The following is a 27,982-nucleotide window of genomic DNA, read 5'->3' as shown; positions in this document are numbered from 1 at the left end:
AGCGGACCAGGAACAGATGCGCCATAATTTATGTGCCGTTGCTCGGTGCAATAATATTTTCATGCAAATTCTCCTGTCGGTCCACTGACATCTTCCAAGTCTACACAAGATCCTTGGATATTTAAGTAATTTCTCTGTCGTTGGAAAATGCCCTTCTTACTTCTTAATGTGGTGGAATTAAAATGCTACTTGAAATCGTTACTGTCGCCAAACTCGAACAATTATAATTTATCCGTCTTCTTTCTTTTTCTTCTTTCTCCTTCTTTTTTCTTTCAATTTTCCACAAATGACTGATTTAAAACGTTCGAGTATGCGTGCAAATATGTATCGGAACTTTTGAAAACGATGCAACCAGAATTGTACGAGTTTCAATTCGACGATCGATTACGGCAAACAAAACGCTCGGCGTGTCAATTTATTCGTACGACGAAGAGACTTTAACTCGCAGACGACGAAGCGGATTATCGAGAGCAACGAGAAGCATAGCGGAACAGGAACGTAGTGGTGACAGAAGCTGATTTGCATGATAGACGTTGCGGCCGGTAATTAGCCAAAATTACTAAGCGGTCTCGACAATCGCGCTCCGACATTCGATTTTAATATCTCCCTGTATCGCGACCTGCTCGGTTCCCGGCCTCGCCTTGGAAAAATGTTTGCCATGCGCGAGTGCAGCTCGTTCAATTCTTATGCAAATGTTCCGTTGCGATCCCATCTGAGAGAGCAATCTTTGTCTCGCGCTGTGAATTTCAGCGTGCACACTACGGGAACCGTGCATTAAACTTTTCTCACTCCGGCACTTTCCTCTTTAAATCTTCGATCCCGAAACCGCGGTGCCTTAACAGCTTTCCGATCGATATTCATTTTCAAGTAACACCGACGAACATTACCGCGATGTTTCGTCGCTAGAACATCCTGTCCCGCGAGGAACGTTAATAAACATAACAAGAATGTTAGAACGTAAAGAGTAATAGGAATATTATCGCTGAAACAAAGATATCGTAGAGTGTTTTATTAGAGTCATTCGATGATCCGTTACGTGACTGAACCGCTGGAAGCTATTTTAGAGGCTGGTCTCTGTGTTTATTATTCTCTCTTGCCAGGGTTTCTAGACGATGGCGATAATTCGATTAAGGTTGCACCAACAGATTTCATATGTTTATTCAACAGCGGTTTATCGCTGTATCATAGACCGAGGCTTCTTGCAGATATTATTCCTCAACTCTGAGATTCGCGTAGAATAAACACAAGTAAACCGAAGCAAATAAGCTATCAACCCTCCTTCTCTGTAACGCCAACTTCATTGAAAAGTTACGCGCCACTTATCGATATCTTTTAACGCCTCAATTACGAAAATAAAATTTCACTTGAAAATATCGTTTCCGCAAACTTCTATCGCGTTCGTTCGTGCCGAAATAAGAGTAAAAGATTGGAATCTCTTCTCTCATAATCGGACAAAATTTCTGTCGCAGAACCTTTAACGCATTTCGCCGTTTCGAATATTTCTCGGAATTACAAACAAATAAACGCTTTGGTCGTAGACCTTAATAACCGTAAACTTAATTCACACGAAATTAGCCGGTTGCTTGACTAATTTCGCACAAGTCTGGACGACACGATGGGGGCCAATCGCTAGAAAGGAGAAAGTTGGACGATAACGTGGGCCACATTCGAGGCACGTAGCGAACAGACTATTTGAGCCACGGGGATCAAACTCGATCCCAGAAGCGTGGGACGATCTTCCTCTGCGAAAGGAAGGCGAAAGAGGCGAGGGACGGAAGGATGGATCCTGGAGAAATTCTCGCACGAGCCGCGAAAACCGGGCCGCTTTATAACGCTACATTAACCGGCAATCTTCTCGCCTGCTGCACCAAGGGGATGGTATCCGTCTTGGCTCTCTCCGGGGCCGAACGACGGGCTACGTCGATAAAACTTTTAATTGCTCTCGCGTCGCCAGCAGAGGAAAAGAGAAGGAAAGTTTCATGGAACGACCCATCATTTGTGAAACTTGTCTTTTCGATCGGCGTGATGCAACCTTTCGTTTCTGAATGAGTTACGCCCAATTAACACGGTTTAAACATTACGTAAATCGACTCAGAATTAGTAATCGTGTTGCGATGAAAATCGAACATTTTTTTATTTAAATAAACAAGAAGATCTTTAATCTCATGTAGAGATATCGCATCTCAACAGTTTATTGTGAAAACTACAGAAGTCCATTGGTCGTCATTGGTCGTCACGCTATCGCGAAAAAAGTCGAAGATCCCCTTTCTCGCTGAAAAATTTCTTATTTCGCTATATTCGTATAAGGCTGTAGCAAGAGAATGTACTTGTAGCGAGTAAATCGAATGTAATTGATGCGACTCAGCGGCTATGAAAATCGATCGAGAATTACTCGCTGTATTATAAAGAGAAAATTGAGAAATTTCTCTTTCTTCGAATAAACACCAAAAATTCCTACCGTCGAGTAGAAATATAACACCGAACGGGCTACTACGAAGAAAAATCTTTTCAACTTGCGTCTATGCGCACCGGAATAACGCTAAGAAAGTTCCAACCGTTTCTCCACCTTGGTCGCGGTCATTCTCTACTTTCCCTCTTCCGTTTCCTATTACTCGCTGGCAATTCGTCTCAAGACGGCGTGCTCGGCCAGCTTTTGAAACAAACGAGGCTGCACCGAGCCCCTGCAGTCAACCATTCAACGAGGCTACCAGTGAAAGTGGTTTTCAGAGGCAGCAGCTCGCAAACACGAGCGCTTGGCTCGTGGAAGTTTTAAAAGAAATATTAAGCAAAAGCCAAGTTGGTCCCGAAGTCGAAGGCAAGGAAGTTGAGTTATCGAACCACTTTGCATAATTTAAGCTTGCCCGCTCTTGCCCTCGCGATTCCTATTCCCCTCTCCCATCCATCGCAATTTCTAGCTTAGCTTTTCCAGGCTTTGTTATTGGTTAATAAGAAGCCGCTGCTCAGACGGCGAAAGATCGTGTTCCGATGTTACAGGTTTGTTCGTCCGCACCTGGCTCCGCCGTCTCGACGCAACCCCTCGCAATTTATTCATGAAATCGTGCGCGGGACTCCGGCGAGAAACACGGGCAAACGCCGCCAGGAAAAGTCAGTCGCTTTCCAAGTAACGGCGAAACGTCTCGCGATGCTTTCCCCTCTTGGTTTTATAGTTTTTCTATTTCCATGCTGTAAATAACGAAATCTCGCTGTTGCGTAAATCGAATAGCAAGGATTAATCTCGAGTCGTGACAGGCGATGTTGCTTCGAATTTTCAAACGCGAAAGGCACTGTAACGGGAGGGAAATGTTGCACGACACACGGGGTTGCAAGAAGCTCGGCTAATCCTCGAGGAGAAACCTCGAAGAGATTTGCGGAGAATGTTAACGACCCTACCGAAACTCGTGCTTGCAAGACTCACAGGAAGATGTTAATCGCGAATTTTAGTGGACCTTCGAGTACGGTCAGTGTACCGGAGCTTGTGCAGGGAAGGGTCTAATTAAAACTCCCCGTTTGACTTAAGATTTTCAGTTGCGTATACGGAAAGGATCCAGGGGTTGGTTTGAAAGGAAAGTGCAATATAGAAGACACAACTGTGAACCTGTTAAGATAAACCTCGTACCTCGAAAATTATCCAATTCTTCTGGGATAAACTCCTTCGAGTGTTTACAGCGTGAAAAGTAAAGAAAACTTAACTATCAGGTTGTTGGGGATGAAATAGGCGAGTTTTGAAAGAAAGTCAAGTTTCGTGCGATTATGAAATTAATGATTCCATACGAAGATTACAGGGCAACGGTCTAACGAAGGACGCTGTGTTCTTTTAAAACTACACGCAGGAACGTAATAAGAAGCCAATGAAGTAGATATATGGACGAGTCTGGAGGGATCGTGCTTTGCTTACGATCGTACTTTAATTTTACGACTCGTTTACGAACCGTCTGTTGGAAACTGGCTGTACGAAACGATCGGCATCAACATTACAAGCATCGTGTACACCCTCTATCGATTGCACGTAAGTCTAGGTGTTTAACTTTCAAAGTAAATTCTCGATGTAGCGTGTTACGAACCGCTGGTTGGTCGGTACGTGAAAACAGCTTCGGCAAATGGAGCAAGTCCAGCTTTATACTTGTTAGCGGTATCGCCGAAGATTCCAAAGAGTATTTGCAGTTAGGCGACTTACTTTGCTCGTTTGTTTCTATGCGACTCAAACTCGCAAGATCTTTTCGCAAGATCACCAGTCGCGTTTTAAACAAACGTATCGCGCACGGATACGTACAGTGGTGACTCACAAACGCCAGATCTTTTTGACAACAGTCGCGTTTTCAAGAAACGTATCGCACACGGATGAGTACAGTGGCGACTCACATACGCCAGATCCTTTTGACAATAGTCGCGTTTTCAAGAAACGTATCGCACACGGATACGTACGTGTTTGAACATTTACAACAGAGAACGTCTATGTGTATATTGTGTGAAGTGCGAGTTGAAAGCGATATAGAGTTATACTAGTGCGATTACAGATCTTTTAACACACAGCGATATATAGAATGTTTTCAAATTGGTGATATATAACCCGAAACATTTGAGGGGAAAAATATTCCTGTAAATACAGTCGATAAATTTTCAAAAATGTACGTACGGATGCATATAGAATGGAATAGTACGTATTCAGAGGCGTATATACGATTTGGACTTTTCCTTTTGAAACAAACTATAATGGTACACGTTTTGCTCGACGGAAGAAACGACACGGTATGAAGCTCGAAGGATAGACGAAATCGGATATGAATAATCCGCGTGACGCGAAGTGCGACATTTTGTTTTTCCTTCCCTGTAAATTTTCGCTCCGATGCCGAAACGCAGCTAGTGTTACGATCGATTCTCGGATTACGTACTTTCGTATTTACTCGACTGTGTTACTGGTTTTCGCGATTAAGCGTCGTTTTCCAATGCTTATATATTTTTCTATTTGAATACGCTATTTTTCTCTCCTTTCAACAGCGAACACACAACGCCCTCTCACGTCCAATCATCCCATTCCTCCCTTATCTCTAGGATCTTCCTTTTTGTTTGCTACATAGATTTCCCCCTTTCCTTTCCCTTGCGAGCGACTCGTCCACTTATTCGCCCTTTCTTCTCACATCTCGAAAGTTTTGTAGATTTTGGAAAATAATCTATGCGTGCCATTTCCTCTTCGATTGTGTCATCACAGGCAAACTTTGACTTTCTTCAGCCTCCTAAAATTTTCTTTTTCCCTTCGACGCGTTACCATAGCTTCGAAGCCTCGAGAAACCGATCCTTTAACTAGTAATCTATACATTGGTTCGGCAACTAAGTGATTGCGGATTTTGTCAATACCACCTAGTGACAAAATCCACAATTACTTAGTTGCTAACCCAATATAATCGAAGAACTTCGTGAAATTCTAACCAACACCTTTGTACATTGGTAACTAGTGTAACAAATATCGTCACAGGTATAGCCACACCTGAACCCTTATTCTCCCTATTTCGCTCTCGATTTTGTCGCTGTCTCTTCGATAGTTTATGATGTCCTTTTTTCTTTTTTTTACTTATATTATACAAACTGATAGTTGGTACCATTTTATTCGACCTGCTGGTACACGTACGCTGCGCTATATATTTTCGCCTGACAACTAGCTTTCCAATTTGCCGAGATTGCCGGGCGAAATGCCGGGGCAAATTGCAATAATTGGCGGCACCGTGCGAACATTGAAACGTAATTTTTATTTCTCTCTCTCTCTCTTTCCCTCTCTGGCAAATTACTTTCCCAGTATGTCCGTGCTCGGAGCACGCCGGTGCCCGGGGAAAACAGAGTGGAAAATTTTTAACGCTGCCCAGTCTGTCTCCCCGTCGATATCAACGAATCGAACCGGTAGCGACGCGGATGGGCAGATAACCTGGTTAATCGCCGATACGAAATTCTATCCGTGTGCCGCTAAATCGTCGCTGAGAGTCTACTTTGCGTCATCGTGAATGATTATGTACCTTGCGAGTGAGAACACAGAGAAGCAAGCGCGTGTAAAAATTTGTCAAGAAATTGGCTAGAAATGGAAACTCTTAGGAAACTGTTACGCGTTGAATCGACTTTAAACGAGGAAAGACATTCGAGAGCAGCGACAAGACATTTTAAAGCGAACGAAGCCTATAACGGTAATGGAAGAGCACGCCGGATGAGACGAGTAAAACGGTAGAACCATCAAATGGTCGAACGGAGAAAGGTATTTGAATAATTTCACAGGAAATTAGCGTTTGACACCGGTTGCTCTTTCACCTTTGAACCATGCCGGGCGTACCAGAAATTCACAAACGGATTCGGATTTACGGGCAAAGTGCGGCAAATTCTATAAAATCATGGGGCATCTACGAAATTACACATTCCATGGGATATGCTGACGCGAAACCGGATACCCTTGAACGTTCCTCCGCGACGTTCCTTCTCCGATACCCTCACTCTGTGATTTCAGCGACATTCGAGGCTCTGTGATCAGCATCTTCTTTATTTTCAAATGTTTTATTAAACATCCAAAAATTACGTAACAAGGAGCATGGTAAAAAGCAAAAGAATCACAGACACTGTTCGGACCTGAAAGAAACGTTGGGAATCAATTATGCGAAACCCCGTATAGTCGTCGATCGATCGTTTTATGACAAATTCATATATTTTGTACGAATAGAAAATTCCAAGCGATCAATCGATGTTTCCCTAACAATCTGAATCTCGGATTGCCACGTTCTGTACACCGTCAGATGTCCAATACTCACGAAGAGCAGTGTACGAACGAGCGTAACGTATCACGCAACACAATTTCTCCATCTCCTTCTCGACTTTTATTCCGCGAATCCACCCGGAAGCAACCGCACTCTCGCTCCCCTGTATCATCAACGATTATTTTCCATCGCCTAGTTCCATCTTCCTTCGCTTTCATTTACGATTACTCTCGCCGTACCCGTGCTGAAACCGCGTGAAGAACGTTCCATAGTCGAACAAATCACGCGTAGTTCAGGAGAGACAAAAGGAGAAAAAGAAAAGGACCAATAAGAAGGCGAGACGAAAGCGCGGCAAATAAATTGAACAGAAAAGGAAGGTGAGACGCGCGCATAAGGAAAGAGGGTAAATAAGTGGCGGGGGTGGATAGAAGGAGACATCAAGGAGGAGATAAAACGAACAGAGGGGTGCAGCCAGTGCACGACAATGCGTAGTCGAAGCGGTGAGCTTGAGGGTTCGCGTTTATTAAATCAACAAAAGCCCCACGGGGGATGGTTTTCAGACGCGAGCAGTACATCCGCTACAGAAAGCTTTCCGTCGTACTCGCCTCCTACTCTTTATCTCTCTATTTATTTATCTGCCTCTATCCTGCCACTCCAGCTCACCGCCCATTGCGGCTTGTAGGTTGCCTGTACTCGCGATAATGACACCAGGGGAAAGTCCATATTCAAGGGAGATACATGCAGAGGGTGGTTTTGTTTCGCAGAACATCGCGTAGTAGGTAAAACGCGACTAATTTTAAAGCAAATCGACGGAGCTACACGGATCAAACTACAAATTAGACGGAACGTTGATCGTCTTTGAGAGATTTGCAAGTTGTTCGTTCCCGGCTTTGTCCAGTTTTATCTGTTGTGTGAATATACCGAATTCTCGTTGGTGCACGAGTCTCTCTCTCTCTCTCTCTCTGTAGCCTTTTAAAGATCTACGATCTACGATATCTGTCTACGATAGATGTTCTAAGCTCACCGTTTCGCATGCTCAAAGTGAAACGTCTGTTCCGACTCCGCGATTCTGAAAAATCTATGGATCGAGAGGTATCGACGAATCAATCGTTCGTACCGTAGCGCACTTTGGTCTTTGAAATCTAAGATCATCCCTTTACGTGTATTTATACTAATTTCCTTGTAAATTTTGTTATTGATTGAATGTTTATAAGACTGACTTCGATAGTAATGTTCTTTGTTTCAAGAAATATTTGGTTAAAGAATTTTGTTAAGTAATAACATTCGGAGTTGAATTTCTGTTCGATTCTTGGAATCTATGGAATTAATACATTGAATTTCCTACTAATTTTGTTGCCAATTCGTTTCAGATTTCCACATGCTACACTTCGGATTTCAATGGTAATTTTCTTCATCCGATTGTAAGTAGAATCTTGATTACACGATTCTCTAAAGTAACACAATTCTAAAGCCATCTCCTCTTCTTTTAAATTATTCGAATTTATGAGACGTATAACGGCGCCACATTTTTTCGTCAGTAGTATATTTTTCTGCGAAATGTCAGAGATCACGGAAACAGTGAAATTCCGTCAATGAAGCAATTAGAAAAAATAACGAGCATTTTGCGTCTAGTGCAACCGCTTCGCGCAGCCGCAAATTATTCGTGGCGTCGTCGATGAATCGTCCCGAATGTGTTTACACCGCGCAATCAAAGCGAATCGATAGAGCTCGTGCGCGTAAACAAATTTCAATTTCAATTCCGCGCGACATTCTTGGAGGAAACGCGACACGCGTGCCGTGATCGAATTCGACGTTCTAAAACACAGCTTTTTGATTAAAATCGATCGGCTGGAGAGTCACACGACCTATACAGTAAGAAAGGGTTAATTAAGCGAGTAAAACATTTGAGTTTTTACTCAACGCTATTAGACCAAGAAGGGATTGATTAAAATTAAGGTTCGATACTTTGACTTTGGTCTTTGAAATAAACGCGACGAGAAGTTGGTCTTGGCTCGTAGAATTTCTCTCGTTATTATCGCCAAAGGAAACAAACGAGGCGTTGCAAACGGGAAAGCGGACACGACGTAAACGACGTGGATCGAGATGGTCTAAAAAGATGAATCGACCGCAAAGCGAGCCGATCGGGACAAGAAGACCGGGGCTTAATGCGTCTGACGTTCGAGGAGACTCGTTAAGACGGATGGAACGAGCCAGATGGGATCCTTATTATCGGCTAAAAATATTGGAACGCCTTTATTGCGCAGTCACCTTGCGTTATTATCGTTTCAACCTATTATGCTCTGAATTATTTTATTCTATACTACCATCTTTATTCTAAATCCTTCAAAACTGCATGTATATGTTATACGTAGATATTTTTCATAATTAGTATAACGCAACAAACGAATTTAAGTTAAGACAAACAACGTTTACAAACGAGTTTTAACACTAGAACCACCGATAGTTAACACAAAGCTATTTCTACCAAAACCAGTGAAAATGACTGGTCTTTCAAAAATACGTAATAATAGAATATTTTTATATTTATTGATTTATTGCTTTCTTACAGAAGGAATTCCATGTTATGTAGTACATTTTTGGTATTATTAATCCATCTGGGATCATGATCGCTAAACGAGGGTTGACACATTTATAAAATTGTAGAACCAGTCATTTTGATTGGTGTGGTATATTTAGTGTTAGTATCTAGCGATCTAGCGATCGATCCGGAATTTTCCTGATAACTGATATCGTCATATTGAATGATACGCGGTAAAAATTTTAAAAACGTGTGGCAAGTTGTAGAAAACGAGGAAACTGGTTAATTGGGGTTCGATAAACAGATTGCAGGACCCTTTTACACTTTGATAAGTACCAGTCATTTGATATAAGTAGCCTTGATACAAAATTATTTTGAACTAGAATACATAAAAAACAAAATAAAATTCATTATATTATTCTTTTAGTTATCGTTGCGAAAATCATTAATCATTGCGGGGAAAAAAATATAACATGAAGTAGTGAAGAAAAATTTCGGGACATAAAGATAATTCTTTTATCAAAAGATTCCAAAGAATCTAAATTAAATGTCAAAATTACATTGGTACGTTTCAAGCAAACTTCGCTCTTCGCTTCATATACGAAGAAACGCTTGTCGCGGCGAAGAAATCAACGCGAGGCTGGTTGCTCGATTAAAGAAATCAGCGATGCTTGTTAACCAGGGCGAAGAAGAAGGAGGAAGCGGGAGCAACAGAAAGTGTAAGAAGAAGTGGACAACAAGCGGCGCGCAATTACGAAACAGCTAGATGCTCCGGAAAGATGTAGCGCTTTGATACGAGCCGACGACGAGAGGAACGCTGCTATTCATATTACCTGGAATTTCAATTCCAAGGACCCTGCACGCTTCGCTTTAATTAACTACGAGGCCTAATAAACGTGTGCACGGCCGGTTGCGTTGGAAGACCAAGGTTTTTCATTCGCCAGTCGACCAACGCACTAGAAACGCAAGAGGACAGCAGGGACGAGTCGTGACATCGCGAGAAAAGGAACGAATCGCGAAGAATACCAGGGCGACGGGCAAAGAACCCTTTTCGAAAGCTCTTTTTGCTTTTTCGCGATACGAGACACGTGAGAATTTCACTAAAGGAAAAAGGATGCTCGAGGAATCATTCCATCGACACTGAAAACACGGAGCTCGAGAAGAACCGGAGACTTGTAGTTCCGTGGAAGGATCGCACTTTGACCTCCACGTGCCGCAAAAATATCAGTTTTATTCCGAAAATCGTGCCTTTAGTAAGAAAATTCTTCGAGCAAAAACCCATTATCTTTTTTTTTTTTATAAAATAAAAATGTTAAGTAGCATCGCCAATTTTAGAATAGAAGACGAGTTCGGTATTGTTATAATAACGTGCGTCGTTTCAATTATCTGATACAAAATGAATATAACTTGTTTTTGAACTGTGATCTAGAACTTCATCGCTGATACGTAACACAACGATACAAATATGTTTCTACGTAATCGGTTTTGTCAAATCCAGCCGCAATATCGTGGTGACTAATTCGTGGGCCACCCTGTATACGATTACGACCAGAGATGTATCTACTCATAGAAACAGGAAGAGGGTCGTGGAATGTCGTGGACTAAAAATTGCCCGGTGATGTTTTTCCCGCCCACGGCACTTGTCACGCGTTTAGTACTTTCGATTCTCGAGTAGAAGAGCTCGAGACCGACTACAGAACGCGCACAACTATAATATATCTCGCCGCGTAGTATTCTCCAATTGTAAGTAGACACCTTGTCGGACAGTCCTTACCATAAACTAAAAAGCAATTATTCCAACGAGCCGCGAGAACGATCAATTTTCTCGATAGAAAACAGGAAGAAAAACGGCTATAATACAGCTCGTCTCGAATTGCAAGTAGAATCGGATGCTACCTTGGCAGACAGTCTGTATTGTATATCGAGAAACAATTAGTCTAACTATCTATGAGCATGATCAATTAAAAGAAGCAGCAACAATAACACCTGGTCGTGGAGTATTCTCCAACTGTAAGTAGAATCGGACGACACCATTCGTCACACAGTTTTTACCATATATCGAAAAACAATTATTCTAACGATCTACGGGCGTGATCAATTTTGTCGATAAAGGAAAGTAAGGCTAAAAAAAAAAAAAAAAAAAGAGAAAGAACAGGCCGGTTCGTTAGATCGAAATATTTTACACAGGCGAGAAAAACGAGGGTCTCGGTGAAAATTAAACGGGAGAGACGAGCGCGCAACACACGGATATATCAGCGTCGCGAAACGCGCCGCTAAGTGCATCATTTTTTCCCGATTCTGTTGCTTTTCAGCGTCGATTCGAGCGCAGCTGGTACACGAGAAAGGAGAGACGAGGAAACGGGAGCAAAACGAGAAGCCCGACTCTCTCGGTTCAGGCTAAAAATACCTCTCCTCTTTACCTACGGCTCCTTCGCTCTCGGGCACACCCTGAGTCTCTCTCGTTCTTTCTATGTGTCTCTTTCCACTGACTCGCTACTCGACTCTTCGCTCTATCCACCCGTCTCTGTCCTTCCGCTTCGCGCTAGCTCCAAACCGTCGCTCCCCGGCTATAAATAAAAAAAAAAAAAAAAATAACGAGAACACCGTGCGCGCTGCGGGTGTCTCGAGAGAAGAATAATTAGAAGCGGCCCTTGGTGCGTCCACAGAAGAGAAAACTCCTCGGTCTAAAGCGTTCGCCCTCCTCTCCTTAGCCTCTGTATTTTCTTCTCTACGTTCTCTTCCATCGTGTGTCTAGATTTTCTCGCGTCGTCCAAGATTTCTTCGATCCGGAAACCCGCGTGAATATGCGATGAGCCTTTTTGCCAGCTAGAATTCAACCACTCGAGAATTCCGCCGCCAGGCGTGTGCAGCGGATTAACGAGACAACGATTTTTGGATTTTCCTGCATATGACTCTGACTGGCTGATGGAAAATGGAGTAGGTATTGCGCGAATGCTAAGTTGTAGAAGATTGACGCGGAAAATGTAAAATAAATGTGATCTAATAACGATCTGGTAACAAGAGCGATTTAGAAAACAAAGATTCTCTCGCGTCTGCAATATCTGGAATGAAATTATTTCTTCCAAGCTGATAGCTATCGATCGAACACACCCCGATAAAAGAATCCAACGATCTCTCGATTAAATAAACGCTAGCCACTGAGACGCTAGATCGGAGGGATGTTTTATTAATTTCTGTACAGAGGAACTTGGGCGTTCGCGGCTTCGCGTATTTCTGGCAACGACAATTTCCTGAATTCGCTTCGACGAAATATCTCGACTAATGCGAGAGCCGGCCTCTATCTAACCAAGACAATATCCCAAGAAATACAGCAATAGTCTACGTGACTGTCGATATTTCCAACCCGATCGCTACATTACAGACACGCGGTAACGTTCTTATCATTTCCACCTCAACCAGCGTGAAGATACCACCGTCGTACGGAAGGACACATTCTTCCGCGATAGAAGACAAAGGAAAAAACAAATAAAATTGCAGGGAATACAAACGAGAAGTTGGAACACGTTAAAACCAATCGAAGAAAACGAGGAGAAGAAAAAGAAAGATTAGGAATGGAAAAATCGAATTAAATCTAGCAGGCTAGGGATTGCAGGGAGGAAAACAACGCGAACGTCGGTGCCGATTTTACGATTTCTCGGGTAGCAAGGGGGTGAAAGAAAACGAGAGGAGAAAGAAAAGAGCAACCCCCATTGTGGAGGTGGAGTCGAAGGTCGAGAGATGGAACCGACGATCTGGATGCGAATTCCATTCCATTAGTCGCCCGTTAACGATCGAACGTGCCCGTTCGTCTGTATACGCAGGATATATCCTGGAAAGGTTTTCTCGTCGAGTTTCTGCGGAATGCGGAAAGCAGGGAGAGAGAGAGAGAGAGAGAGAGAGAGAGAGAGAACGAGAACCTTCCTTGATAGCTAAAAATGCCCGTCGTACGACGAATCGTCGTAAAGGATTTTCGATTACGTTTTGTAGCCGTGTTCGCAACGACTTCGAGTTTCGTTTCCCTTCCCTTTCTTTTTATCCTTCGCAACCTCTTCGATGTTTATCGCTAGTCGCGTCCTACCGCTAGTACCTTCTATTTTCTCTTCTGTCTGTCCGCAAGGGAAAATGTGACACAGTTCCAGCTTCCTTTCCGGAAGTTTCTTTTAATTGCTTTTGTAATGCCAGGAAACGAAGAGAAAATAGGCCTCGCTTTGATCGTACGCTTGGAGAATGGAGAGACAGTAGTTGTGGACGCTCGTGGTCAGACACGCCGAATCGTAGTTGCAACAATGTAGCGAACGTTGACTGTATACCGTTGAATGCGATTTTATACAGCCAGGATGAAACTAAATCTCGTCGCTCTTCTTCGTGAATAAATTATTAGGCTGAGGGCAAAAAATTGAAGCAGAATTATCAAGCGTGAAGATGTATAATTAATTTGTTGTTTTGTCGGAAACGAAAAGATAGAAATGTGAAATCGATCGACAGCGTGTTCAATATATATATTATTCTTGCATAAAGAAACAGACAATATCGTTTATTATGTTTTTCACTCGTCATCTTCATTTGTAACCAAATATCCGAACGGAAGTACACGTATGTATGAGCATACTTATCAACAGAAAAATTCCTACGCGAGTAACGACCTTCTATTTCTGCCTCACTCTGAAATTCATAATACCCGCCACGCTACGCAAAAGCCGCAGCAATTTTTCAACCCGTTGTACGAGCATCGCAGCGATTCTTAACCGCGTTACACGGCGGTTTAGCCTGCTCGACAACGACGGAGAAGACACGGAGTCAGGCGGTCGAATTTCCGCGTAAAATTGACGAGTCGTCTTAACGAATACAAGCGGCAAATTCGGCGGATGACACGGCAACTTTCCGCGAAACGCTCGTATCCGTTCGAGGGTGGAAATTCGACGAGCTCTAACGATTCACGAGTTCTTTCTACGAGCGTAAAACAAAATGCCACGCGCATTCGCATTCCCCGCATATCCTCGCTTTTTCTCTTTTCAGTTTTCTTTGCCGCGCTCCTCTCGCTTTCGTGACCCTTGGCTCGCTTCATCCCCCGTATTCCAAACCCTAGACGTTTACCCAGCGTGAATACGAGGACGATCTTTAAAGTGAAATTGAATTTCCCCGAACGCCGCGTGCCTTTCTAATTCGAATTTGACGTTTCCCTTCGCGAACCAACGTGCTTCGCGGATTTATTCGACCCTCGATTTCCTACCCACCCGCCACGCTTACCAAACCACCCTCGATCTCGTTGGATGGTGCGTGGTGGCCACAGCCACGAATCGAAAGTGCGAAACCGCGCGCAGTTACGAGGCGCCAGGAAAATTTATAGACCGTCAGGGAGTCACGACACCTGTTCCCGCGCTCGCATTACCATCTGAAATATTCCTCTTGTTTATGGACCGACTACAACGCCCTTCCGCCCCCTGGATCGCGCTACCAACCAACACAAAGACGAGAATTTCTTTCTCGACGGTGGATTGTGTCGCGATTGAAACAGTCTCGTTGAATTTTACAACGTGTGAGTGTTATAGGTATCCGTGGGTGGAATTCTGGGGAATTAAAGCGAATAGAAGAAACAGGTATTTGGAGATTTATTTAACGTATTGTTAGGAAAATTTTACGTAATCTGTCGTTCGATATGATTATTGTTACGAAAATTTCACCTGATTTGTTATTCGATAACTGCTTGTTGTTGGGGAAACATTGTGTAACTTGGCATTCGATATACGCGATATAATCTTGCAAGTTAGAAAATAAGAGAACGTGGAGACTAGATTATAAAGGTATTTATAGTCGACACATTTGTTGAATAAATTGTGTTGTATAATGGTTATAAAAAGCTACTTGAATAAAAATTCTTCAAAAATTATTTTAAAGAAAAGGATAGCGTAGAAGATGTTGCAACGATAGAAGATAAAACATACACAGCGATATTAATATAATATTATGAAAATTAATTTTTAAGTCTATCTTGCGTTTCTTTTTCTAAAAAAAAAAAAAAAGAATATATAATGGTTTTAGAAAATCCGAAATAAGCGTGGTAGATGAAGCGGTGTTGTTACGAGATTCGGTATATCAAGCGACAGAGGAAAGCTCCGACATCGTTGGAAACGACGACATACGCGTCGACGTCCGATAATTTCCAACTTCTCCAATTATCGTTTCTCACGTCGGCTGGGAAAGGAGGTCGAAGAGAATAAACCTCGGAAATGGCGTGTTCCGCTGGCTGACGTTGCTCGAAATGCGCCACGGCTCAGAAATAAGTATTCGCCGATCATCGAAACCGTGCGGAACGAATTTCCAGAAGTCTCGACGTCGAGATGATTCTACGAATTTTCTCGAATCTCGACTAAAGTTCGAACGTCTTCGTTCGTTAATTGATTCTTCCAAGAATGGTATTCTTGCTAATAGAATCGCGTTTAAATTCTTTCCTTCGTTTTGTACCGCGTTGTATTCTTTTGCAATGCGACAACACGAAGAATCTAGAACGAACAATTTAAAAATTAATTAATTCTCTATCGTGGAAATTTCACGTTAAAATAATTTATAATAACACAATCGGGACATTCCTTAATTCATTACGTACCAGTGGAATAACGTGTAAAAGTTGGGCAAACGCAACGTTATTAAAAAAACTACAAATACAGTAAATTATTATTTCGTGGAGTTACAAAAAATGTATCAATTAAAAAGAATATTACAGAAGCCCGTTAAACAAATAGAAGGAACACAAAGTATTTGCATAATTTAAAAGTGTAAATTGAATACGTAAATAATAAGTTTATCGTATAAATATCATAAAACATCTTCTATTCTTTTTGATTTCATAAAATTTGTAATATATTTGACAGCTTGGCAGAACTGTCTTTGCGCTACACTATGAAAATGTTAATACGAATCTTTCATAGACTACGTGGACGTGGAGAAATATTTTGGAATATCCGTTAGAAAACACGTTTAAATTGACTCACCGATTAGTTTGCCGAACTGCGCCGGTGGTTTCCATTCTGGATAATGTCGTGGAAATCGCGCCCTCGACCAGTAAGTCCTTAAAGTGACTTTGTACAGCGCCAGTTTATCCTGTTTGTCCTCTCTTTCCTGTCTATCCTGAGCGAACGATCCACATTGGGCGACCACGAACAGCAGCCGCGTTCCTAGCAGCAGCAACAGCAGCGTCGACCACTGCAGCCACGTCCCGTGAAACATCTATCAACACCATAAAGACAATATCAAACACTCGTTACGATACATCGAGAATTACTAAGAAAACTTACTAAAAACTACCCATTTCCCACGCCAGCACTAACTAAATGCTTCATAACGTTCGATAAAAAAAAAAAAAAGGAGCATGGACGAGCATACGCGCGCAGAATCACACGGTCGCAAAGTCCGACGTGCGATGTAAATTTCAAGCGGCTTTCAATCCCGACGATCTTTCGATCGGAGGCCGGATCAATCGACGTGTTTCTCGCAATTACACCGTAGCGAACGAATTGTCCACGCGTCCCGGGCGTATAGATATATTGCTACGCACGGGAAAATTCTACGTGAAATTCACGCAGGATGTTGATTCCGGTGGAACCTTGTACAGAGAAACTCGTCATCGATCACAAATATCCTTCGTTATTACAAAACCAAGCAACGTTTCACGAGAGAAAGAGAGATAATTTCACGTCATTAACCAAACTACAAATAATAATTACGGCAGCTTGTTTCGCTCTTAATTGCAATATCTAGGGGTTTGCGGAGAGAGCAACACGATGATATTCGTTCGTGCAATAAAGCTACGTGGCATCACAAAGGCGGGAAAAGGATGAATGCAAACCAAAAATCGGCCGTTACACGGTACACGAGCAAATGTAACCGGGGCTTTTTCGGTGAGCTTGCGTTGCTGCTTTAATAATGAACACCTACGGAATCGTCTCGTTCAACGAACGGGGCACATTGTATAGGTGGCATGATTGCACGTACGCGCGGGAAAACGTTTTGGAATCGGCGATGCTATCGCAGGCCGGTATGCAGTGATGCGGCCGCGGTGTTTACATATGCAGATTCGCGAGTGTACTCAAAATTCAAATCGCATTCGAATCGCTTCCGATCGCTCGTCGCCGCTGCTACTCGTCCAAATTTCACGACGTGTGATTTTCCGCCGGTCCACGCCACCCTACTCTACCTTGCTGTAAATACTCGTGGATTTTCCAGTAATTACCCTCTTGTACACAGGCGAAAACATTCGGACACTTGTAGATACGTTTTACACGCACGTGTATGTTATTCGTGGTATACGAAATATTTTAAACATTCATCAACATCGTAACGAGAGCAAACTGTCGTAATCATATCGGCAAAGTTTAGTACCGTTCAACATGAAAATGTAGGTAGAAACTGCGAGATATTTAGTGCGAGTACACATCTCGCAGAAATCACTGAAATATTTAAACAATCGGTTATCCGTTGTGATAATGAATCTCGATATTCGCTGAAACCACGTTTAACGTTTATTACGCTTAAGATAATTCTATACTAATTGATGCTGCTAATTCTTTTTACTAAATAACGATACGATTTTTTTGGAAATAATTTTTTACTAAACACACGTATGAACGATCGTCGCTCTTGGTCCAAAGCACAACTTTCTGCGTACATCCGTTGAATCATTGAAAAATAAGCGTTGTCAAGCGCTAGCAACAAGAAAAATAAAAATATAAAATAAAAAGAAGGCTACGTGGAACTTTTTCAAAGAGATTCGAGGACTGCTCTACGTTGTCTTTTTCAGTTTAGTTCTTCAGAAAGATTTTATACAGTAGCAGAGCTAAAAGTTAGGTGAGAACGCGTTCGCGTTTGTCAGCAACGTGAAGAAATAGCCGGATGAAACGGAACATCCATAGTTTCACTAGGAGGAGAGACATCATTTACGCGTTGATCGTGTCACAGGCGTTTCCATGCGGTTGGTATAGCGAAGTTGATAGAAAATCGAATAATCCTGCCAATTAAAAAGCCTGCCCTATTTGCAAAGTAATTTCTTTTTCGAAGTGCTAAAGCGCGATTTGAGCGTTCACAGCACGGACATCATGTTAAAGTATTCAAAATACACGAATACACTGTCAGAAGCAGAATCGCGAATATTCCGACAATGTGAAAATATGCAGTAACGTTTACGAGTGAATAAACGTCGATGGAAATTTCAATCGCGCGTTCGGAAATTTCTCGAAAATATTTTAATTTCCTAAACCGGAACAGTAATTACAATTTCCTGTTTCAGGCGTTTCTTTTTTTTTTCTTTTTTTTTTATTTCACTTTATGAGTCAAAGTAACAACGAGGTCGCTGAAAATTTGCGAAATAGAGCGTCATGGTTGATACGATTATTATAAATAGAAGATGAAAAGATGAACGAACAACGGACAATTTATCCATGGTTTTCCATGTTTAATTACCGAAAAAAAGCATATCGTCCTGTTTGCATTTCACTCGCAAAACTTTTTCAATCTCGCGCCATAGCATACGTTGCTTAAAACATCAAGTCGCGATTAAATAACTCTCGTAAGACTACTAAAACCGAATAGAATGCTAATCTCGACACAAATTCTACGTTTGGAACGCTTTCAAAAAACCGTCTGATATAAACCAAGAGGAAAATCTTTGTATCTCGTTTAACGGTAGGATCAAGTATAATACGCGCTTGCATAGTGTCTCACGAAAGTCTATTCGAATTATTACGTGTATTTAAAGAACATGAATATTTCCATATTTTATGGAATTTATTTTATCGAATAAAATACGTTAACTAGGGACAAAATTTATTTCAGTTTAACGAGAAAGAGATTACATTTTGCTAAAATTCATAATAAAATAATCTTCTTACAATTCAAATATCAAATATAAAAATCAATTACAGGACGCATATAGTAATTATCAAAAGCGTTATAAAACTTTACCAACAATCCAGTGCGAAATAAAATAAAATTCGTCAGAGTTTTCCAATAAATGTAACGAGCAGATGCTGCAATACTTATGGTCGATGTGCGACGATGTATATCGGATTTTAAATATCGAAATACTCGATTTGAAGCAATTATAAGATTTCCTTGAAAAACAGGAAAACAAACTACGTGTACAGGATTTCAAGCGGATCTCGGAGTCGGATGGTTCGTATTAAAAACCGACAAAATCTTTCTATCTGTCGGTCGTGCAAGTAGCAAAAGTTTGAAACGAGTCGGTTGGCGTGTTAATTCGCTTCACAAACACAAATAAACCGAGTGACCGAGCGGCTGGCGTATTAACACAACTCGTTAACGAACCGCATACATTCGAAAGTTCCACCACGTTTTCCCGACAACCAGTTGCCAAATCAGAGGAAACTAAGTAATTACTTTCTCACTAAGAAACTAAAATAAAACTGACGCGGTCCTCGATGCTGTCTAGAGACGTCTCTATCTACGCGTTTGTCCACTGCCAGAGGCAACTTTTTCTAGAGCAACTTGTCTCTGGAAGTGTGTACACGCGAGATTTGACTTTTTCCAGACAAATTTTTTGTTAACAAGAAACGCAATAATACGTTTCGAATATGATTTTCGTTGTGCGTTTTTATTTAACCATCGATTTTGTTTCTTATTGTTAGGTCGTCCGAAAAGTTCCTTTCGTTTTATAAGGACATAATGGAAGCACAACATTTCTCGTTTTATATTATTTTATCGAATCACGTATGATCCATTTTGTTCTATCAAACTAAAGATCACAACGTTCGACAGATTAGGTTTAATGTTTGTAGAGAGATGCGTTGTTGTAAAAGACGTGTCTCTGTACAAGAAAGACACTTTTCCGACAACCTAATACGTTAAGGTATAAGAATATATGTTATAAATATATAGCTTATAAAAATTAACAATTTTTGGATGGTTTTACAGTCAGTGTATTGTATTGAAAACTATAATAAAGTAACAATGACATTGAAACCTCTATATCCACGAGGGTGTAATCTAAACAACATCGATATCACGAAAAAAAAATGAATTTCGTTTTACGTTAACGGGGAATAAAACTAAAATGGTGTAAAATCACGAGGCTAACGGTTCACCGAGTTCCAAACGGATTCCACGTTATTAAAAATATTCATTGAACATTAATTAACCGGCTAATAGAGGAACAAAAATGATAATGAAACTCTCCCAGCGGGACGCAAATTAAATGCACCTTGCCGTGTCGCGGAAAAATCCGGCTGCTCTGATAAATCGAACGATAATCGTTATGCGGGCACGCTGATTAAAAATAATTTCTTCTCCGCGGGATATGAATTATAAAAGTCTTCTCCTGATACAAAGAAAAAATGCATTTAAGTATTAGCTTGGTATATATGAAGTGTCGTTTATTCAAATAAAAGTTGAACCGCGCACGGTTCATTTCTTTCAAACATCATTTAGTTGATCAAAGTAATTTGATTCAATGCAATCTCCCAACGACTAACTAGTTCCATTATTTCAGATTTATAAAAATTATCAATTACAGAATTAAAAAAAGTTACTCGAACGAATAATTCTTTGCGTGTTAGTTCTCCTTTATTTAACATTTTCAGTAGTATGAATCGTACATGTACAGACACGATACAAATAGCGCACGAAGATCACGCGAGAAGAACACGATAAGCTCGTTCTTGTCGATTTTTTTATTTTAATGTCTCTCTGAGATCAAACCCGAGAATGTTAGTATGAATTTTTATCGTTAAAATGTACATATGTGATCGTTAATTTTAAACATTTATTTAATATTACTTCATTATTCCCTCAAGAACTTATGAAACTTATTTTTTTTCTGTTCATCAGTTTTAAAAATGAAATGACATTTATATGATTTATCTCGAGCTCGGAAATGCAAAACCTGATTTAACATTAACTGGCAAAGTGTCTGAAAAATGAAAAATTAACATTTGTTTTGGAAATTCAGAAGAGATGCTCTTGCTTCTGCGTTATTTGTACATCTGGGAACATTTTCGTGTCAGGATAAACGAAAGTACGAGGACGTTATTTCACCAGCGGAGTCGTACGTCGTTTACTGTCACCGGACAAAGAGATTCCCACGACTGCGGACTCTTGCTACAGAGATCCACCTAACCGAAAACTACCCTCTTTCTCACGCTTTCGTCTTTCTCATCGGCTCGCTTTCCTCTCCCTAGTATTTTTTCCTCACATTTCATTGCGTCTCATTACCCTGTACCGTTGGAATATTCCGTAGCGCGAACGTTGCTGGACGAGAGCCGGATTTCGCTTACGTGTCGGACCGTTTGTCTGTCGACACCATTGACCCAATTTCTGGCCCTTAACTTATATCAAAGAAGAACGTTCGAGAAAACGCACGAAAAATCCGAGGGACGAAAACAGCTCCCCGTTCGAATTTATCATCCAACATTTGTCTTTAATTCAATCCGAAGACGATTGTTTGGTTCGCTTGTTTCAATCTGAATCAGCGTCAAGGGGAACATCGAATATCGAATAATCACGATATTAGGAAATTTATTTTGCTAACAGACGACGAATAACACGCCGAAGAACATTGCTACGATTTCTTTTATAGTCATATTCATCTTTTATTTATACTTCCTTTTTGTTTATAAATATTATAATCACAGTAGCTTACAAAAGTAATTGAACATTTACTATAGACAATTTTTAACTCTTTGAAATTCCATTAGTACAGTAACGAGATATGATAATCATAATTATACTGGACGAATTAACAATCAATCTGGAAATGTATGAAATATGTAAAAGTACCGTTGCAACAATCCATAGTTTTGAAATATTCAAGGATAAATAAATAGCAGAATACCATAATTCTATAACAGCCAGAAGGTATAATTAATCATGTTTCTTGCCTGTAATATTCATATATTTTAATACAAAATGTTGCTTAAGCTTATGAAGATCAATAGCTAAAATCACGAAATTATCAAATAACAGGGATATTACGTTAATTCAAATAGGCGTATCTGGTCAAAAGCTGGAGTAAGATGGCTCCTAATATTTAACAACCAGACAAAGTTGCAGATACGCCCTTTTCACTTAACACGACAACGCTGTACCTGTATATGTCATCGACGTAAATAACTAAACGTTTAAACGCTGTAAAACTCAAGATAAACTCAACGAAGGAGAGTTACACTGATGGAAGTCACAGACGATTCTTCTACCAGAGTATCAGTCGGTTCTCGTCGCGGGAATTGTTCTCTGGCGTGCAATCGAAAACTAATCCCACGGTTAATCGCGCAAATCGAGGAGGAAATCTCGCGTGTGCGCGATACCACGCGATTACCTTGGCGAACAAACGAACCGATGGTCCCGCGGCCGCCAAGTTCAGAGTTTTCTAGTAAGCAACAAGTTGTCGTGAACACGATTACTTGTTGGCTCGTAAATAATGAAAAGCAGCTGCAACGTCTCTCTCTCTCTCTCTCTTTCTCTTTCAACGTTAGCCGCGAGCAGATTTTACATAAATTTAAACGATGGTTCTGTGCTCCAGGACAGCGCGGGGCTCTGTATGCGCGCGGACTTCCGGGAGACGACGGTGCTTTTCTACCAACGAATAAAACGAAAAATTCTGGCACAATTCTGGCACCATTCTGTCGGTCATAAAACGATCGAGACTACGTGTATTCGTACGGTCTTGGGAACACGATATTTCAGCTTGGCCGCAAGCTTATGCATCGTCAGCGCTGATTTATGCGATCTTTTCAAAAAACGCGATAGTAAAAGTGAAATCGTGAACCAATATCGTGAACCAATCGTGAACCGAGATATCTTGGAAAAGGGAGCATCTGGTTTTCATAACTGGACAGCTTATTTGCTTGTCAAGCTATAGATAACATACAAAAGATTCTTCTAAATTGGACCATTAGAGACACCATCGTACATTTTTTAAATTATTTACGTCTTCGATTTCTATATTTTTATATTCACTTTTAATATATCATTTTACAATACGAGTCGGTGTTTCGAACGAAGAATTCAAATTTCCTACGATTTATCGATTTCATAAGAAAATATTAGCCATTGCTTTTGATTATCGTTTTCCGATTAATTCGTGTATCTTGGTAATATTCGTTCTTTGGTAACAATCGTAATATATATCGTTAATAAAAATCTACCTAAGTATCCATATACTTATAGGCCACGGTGTAGTTCATCCAGAAACATTCCGAACATTTCTAAACACGTGTTCCCCGACAAACAGCAGTCACATCAGAGTGAAACTAGAATAGGAAAAAAAAAGAAGAGAAAGAAGGAGAAGAAGAGGGAGAAGAAGGGTCAAGACCGAGGATGGGTTATGCTTTCCAGCAAAGTTAACGACTCGTCGAAAGAAAAGGGGAAACAAGTTCTACCTCCTCTCGTGTACTTTTAAAACACACCCCCGTCCAAGTGGAAGAGGTCGAAATCGGTCTGCTTCGTTCGTCCGCGTCGCAAACCGAACTTTTGTAACAGATTCTAGGGATGAAGCTCTCAAGGAATCCGATTGAAATTGAATATCCAGAGAGAGAGAGAGAGAGAGAGAGAGAGAGAAAGAGCAACTTCGTCTTCCTCGCTGTTCCTTTCACTTCTCGCTTCCGGTTCCCGCACCCTCATCGACGTCTCACTTTATTATTGCCTCGACTACATGGCAGACGAGCCAGTGGATGGTTGGTTATTCTCTCCCTTCGTTGTAAATCCTGCTTCGAGCAGTAAGTCTAACCGAAAAACTTTTTCGAGCTTTTTATTCAAACATTATTTAAAGCGATGCCGCGCAGCAAGAAGTATCGTTGCTTCCTTCGACTCTCGAAGAATTCCGAGACAAATTGAAACGTTTCTTTCCGAAGAAGAAGTTATCTTTCCGCCAAACCCCTTCGTATTAGGAAAGTTTCGGTCTACAAATTATAAGGAGACAAATTTTCACGATTGTTATATGCGATTATAAGAGTTAGAGATGTCTGTCGGTTTCAGTTAGCCCTCCGTGGTTTTTGCAACATTATTCGCTAATTATTCGCTAATTATTCGACTAATTTACCATACGAACGAGTATTTTTTGCCGGCTGAATTTTTCGAATTTCTATGAGTTTGCAAGAGCACTATGAATGACCGTACGTAATTGTTCATAATGAGATATAATATCGTTGATAGAAAAAATGAAAAGACGTAGGTGAGTGAACGTACGTGAATAATCATGGAAGGCCGGCTGAATGAATTAACAATGATAACAATTAATTAATACATTCTCGATAATTAAATGGGGAAATGGTAATGAGAGCCGCAACGGAGAGTTGCATTCCGGCGAATATATTATAATTTCCAATAGGGAAATAATTGATTGAGAATCGATTAATAATCATGTTAACGTGAAATCGAACGCCTGCAGTATATCTCTTGAAAAATATCGAGATGGATGGTTTGATTGTTGAACGCGTATTAAAGTTATAAGCTTGCCATATCTCTAATGTTGTTATTTCCACGATAAAATGATCGATCGTTGTTCAGAAGCATTAACAATCGCGTTAACCTGGCGCTACTCGTAGAAAACGTTCAAACTCGACTCCGAGCTTTCCGTTCGATTAATCAACTTTCATCTCGTCAAATTCTCAATTTCTCTGCTACTTTTCCACGATACGTACGTGTACAGGGTGTCCTAGAGTGTAACAACCAAAGCTTATCATTTATATGTTCTATAGAAATAGAAGTTAGGTTTATTAAAACCAGTTTGGTGTTGTAAGACTTTTAAGTGGCAGTATGTCAAGTCATTAATACACGTAATGATTGGATATCAATAGGTGATTCGTGCATCGAAACAAAGAGAAATCAAAATTGATCTCTATGAAGTATATACTTGTACTATATTTTCTGACTTTTATATACAGTTTCAGATTCATTTTAAACTTTATCAATACAATCACGATACGAGAGTCTCGTTACAATGCCAATGAAATTTCGAAATGTTTCGTATAACACGCGTAAAATATCCATAAGAAATTCTTCAGGCGCACCAATACTTCCGTGAGCAACTACACTCGCAAAGTTTGGCTGTTAAATCCCTCGACACCCTATATCGACACAATATGCCAGGTTCCTGAAACCACTCGTGTTCCTTTTTGGAGTATCAAAGCTCGATAATCGTCTAAAGCCTACGTAACCAACGATCAACGTTCGTTTTTCCATGAACAATCGAGAAACGTTTCGCGACATTGTTGTGTATTCGAACGATTTAAAGGGTGAAAAACTGGGGCAATTACGCCTGCAGCGGTATGAAAATTATTACGAAAACAAACTTTCGCTCTCCGAACTTTCGAAAACGAGGCTAGGAAAAAGAAGAATGTTGTTCGAAGCTGGACTACCCAGCAATTACGAGGAAAAAAGTCGAAAATTGCAAGTAGAGCTATCGTACCGTTAATGATTTTTTTCTTTTTTTTTTTTTTTAAGATTGTTCGATTCTCTTTTATTGAATTTCGAACCGTAAGCGCCTCATACGCGACGATAATACGGTAACTATAGAGTTTATTGACAGAGGCATGCACGTAGGACGCCCCATTTGGAACGTAATTGTTTCAGGTTACAAACCTCCGGCAACAAATCCACAAATCTACCGCAGAACATCACGCGCACCCGTACACTTCCGCTATTCGCTCGTGTTTCATCTAATGATATTCATTACTGGGGCTATCCTTTTTCTCAAGTTAGTTGCTTTTTACTTTCACGCGTGTATCGATCGATTTAGAGACAATAAATGACGTATATTTCATAGCTATAAATAGACCCACTAAAATCGCTAAAATATTCATTTTTATTTTTAACGCAGATCTTTTTGTAACGTCCTGTATAAATCTGCGCGAATTTGTATGGGATTTAACTTTCGAGCCTAAAATTTAAATATATTATAATTCATTAGCATTGAATGGATGTACGGTAGAGGTCTGTAATAAAATAATATATAACGAATAGTTTTTACTGAAATTTCAAATTTTTATTTTTATATTATGCGGTAGAATAAATGTTGGAAAATTAAATAAATGGTAAGGATATATATTTAACCCGAGAATCAAATAAAAGATGGTTTTCTTAAAACGTGACTTAAAATATTCTTTTACTGTGGTTTTCGTGTGTAACAACCTAGCACATATTACGTAAAGCTCCCATTGACGTAATAGAACACATTGTTTGTGGAAGACGACCAAAAGAATCGAGAGTCATAAAAAGCGTATCGGTTTTTATTTTTGCGATCACATAGTCTCCATTATGCATATTCGAATGTATCCTACTTCTGTAGTACGTTAAATATTATGCAACGAACTACGTGTTGACTAGTCGATAAAAACAACCAGATTTCCCGTATTACTGTGAAAATAAAGAAACAGCGAGAATACACACACCCCTCAATGATCCTTGAGTATAACCGAGTTGAACGAAATTCGGATACCAACATAAGTATCTCAGATCGTAATTTCTATAATATTATTTACGTCTTTGTGTTACGAGTAAACTGCAAATGTTCGTATAGATACATATTTTTATGAACAGAACTAAAGAAATGGAATTTAATCGAATGAATATTCGCACAAATTCGTATTTCCAGATAGAGACTCGTTTCAACCACTAAATATCGTAACGAGTACTGTATCATGGATATTTTATATAAAATATAAGCATACGCGATGAAATCTGGCTGATTATATGACTCAAAATAAGGTGAAAATCAAAGATAAGAATATTGCATTGTAAGCTTCGTTTTAAAAAAATCGAACGCTAAAACTTCCTAAGTATACGTGAATTTGATTAATTTTTCATAGACAATTGGAGAAAGGTTATATTACATGTAAACATAAATCAAACATATAAAATAAAATCGTCCTCTTTAAGATTTCACTTATGATAAGTAACTTGCATCTGAGTGTACTTAATTAAAAATATTATACACGTAATCGACGAATTTTTAAATTATATTCTTTCGAAACGAAACATCCAACGTAATTCTAATATTCCTGATTTCCATCTTATTTACTCTCATATCACAAATTACGGTCTGCCGATATGTATCTGCATACCACCTATATTCTACGCGTATTTTTATGAATACATAACCTACAAAGTCCTAAATGCATGACACCCCGTCCCCTTGCCCAGCCACCTTCACTCTAATTCCCACTCTTGCAGTTCCTTCTAATAAAGGATTTATCATTTGATTCTTACCTTATTCGTGATGCTTGACGTTTCTTCGGCTCGTTGCTGCCTCCCTCCTTCCGAGAAGGACAACCAGTGTCAGTGGTGAAGAACGTGGCGAGAACACAACTCACATATCACACACAGGCATCGTGGGGAAACTCGTGGTCGGAAGGATTACCCGTGAAAGGGATTGTTTTCGTTGATAAAACGAACGTGGTACGGAGGGGGGGACACGTAATGGCGCGAAATCGTTTTTCAGACCGTTAAACGTTCCACCGCGGAATTCACGCGAGTTTCCGGACGTGCGACAACGAAAGCCGGAGAGAGAAATAGATATATCGAGGGAGAGGCGGCGCACAGACACGGCAAGCGCACGAATTTGGTCGCGCGTACGAGCCACGAGAAGGAAAAGGGAAGGAGAGCTTCTCACGTTTCACGACACGGCTCACGCACGGGTCACTGACAGCATCGAACACGATGCTCTTAGCTCGAGGGTTGCCGCGGTACTGCGAGCACCGCGCCACTCGGCGCTTGA

The 27,982-nt window shown here is 40.5% G+C and overlaps 1 protein-coding gene across 1 annotated transcript in view; it reads right to left on the bottom strand.

Annotated features, from left to right (window-relative positions):
• LOC117164422 (spondin-1) overlaps positions 1-27,964 on the bottom strand; it is a 193,249-nt gene extending 165,285 nt beyond the window's left edge. The window contains exons 1-2 of the mRNA XM_033347450.2: positions 27,475-27,964; positions 16,254-16,488 (exon numbers count right to left, since the gene is read on the bottom strand). Of these exons, the coding sequence (XP_033203341.1) occupies positions 16,254-16,488 (235 nt within the window). The 5' untranslated portion in view covers positions 27,475-27,964. The remainder of the gene's footprint in view (positions 1-16,253; positions 16,489-27,474) is intronic.
• Between the last annotated feature and the right edge of the window lie 18 nt (positions 27,965-27,982).

Source organism: Bombus vancouverensis, chromosome 15 (genome assembly GCF_051014615.1).
Source record: "Bombus vancouverensis nearcticus chromosome 15, iyBomVanc1_principal, whole genome shotgun sequence".
In the NCBI taxonomy this organism is placed as follows: domain Eukaryota; kingdom Metazoa; phylum Arthropoda; class Insecta; order Hymenoptera; family Apidae; genus Bombus; species Bombus vancouverensis.
This window is presented reverse-complemented; position numbering and strand designations above follow the sequence as displayed.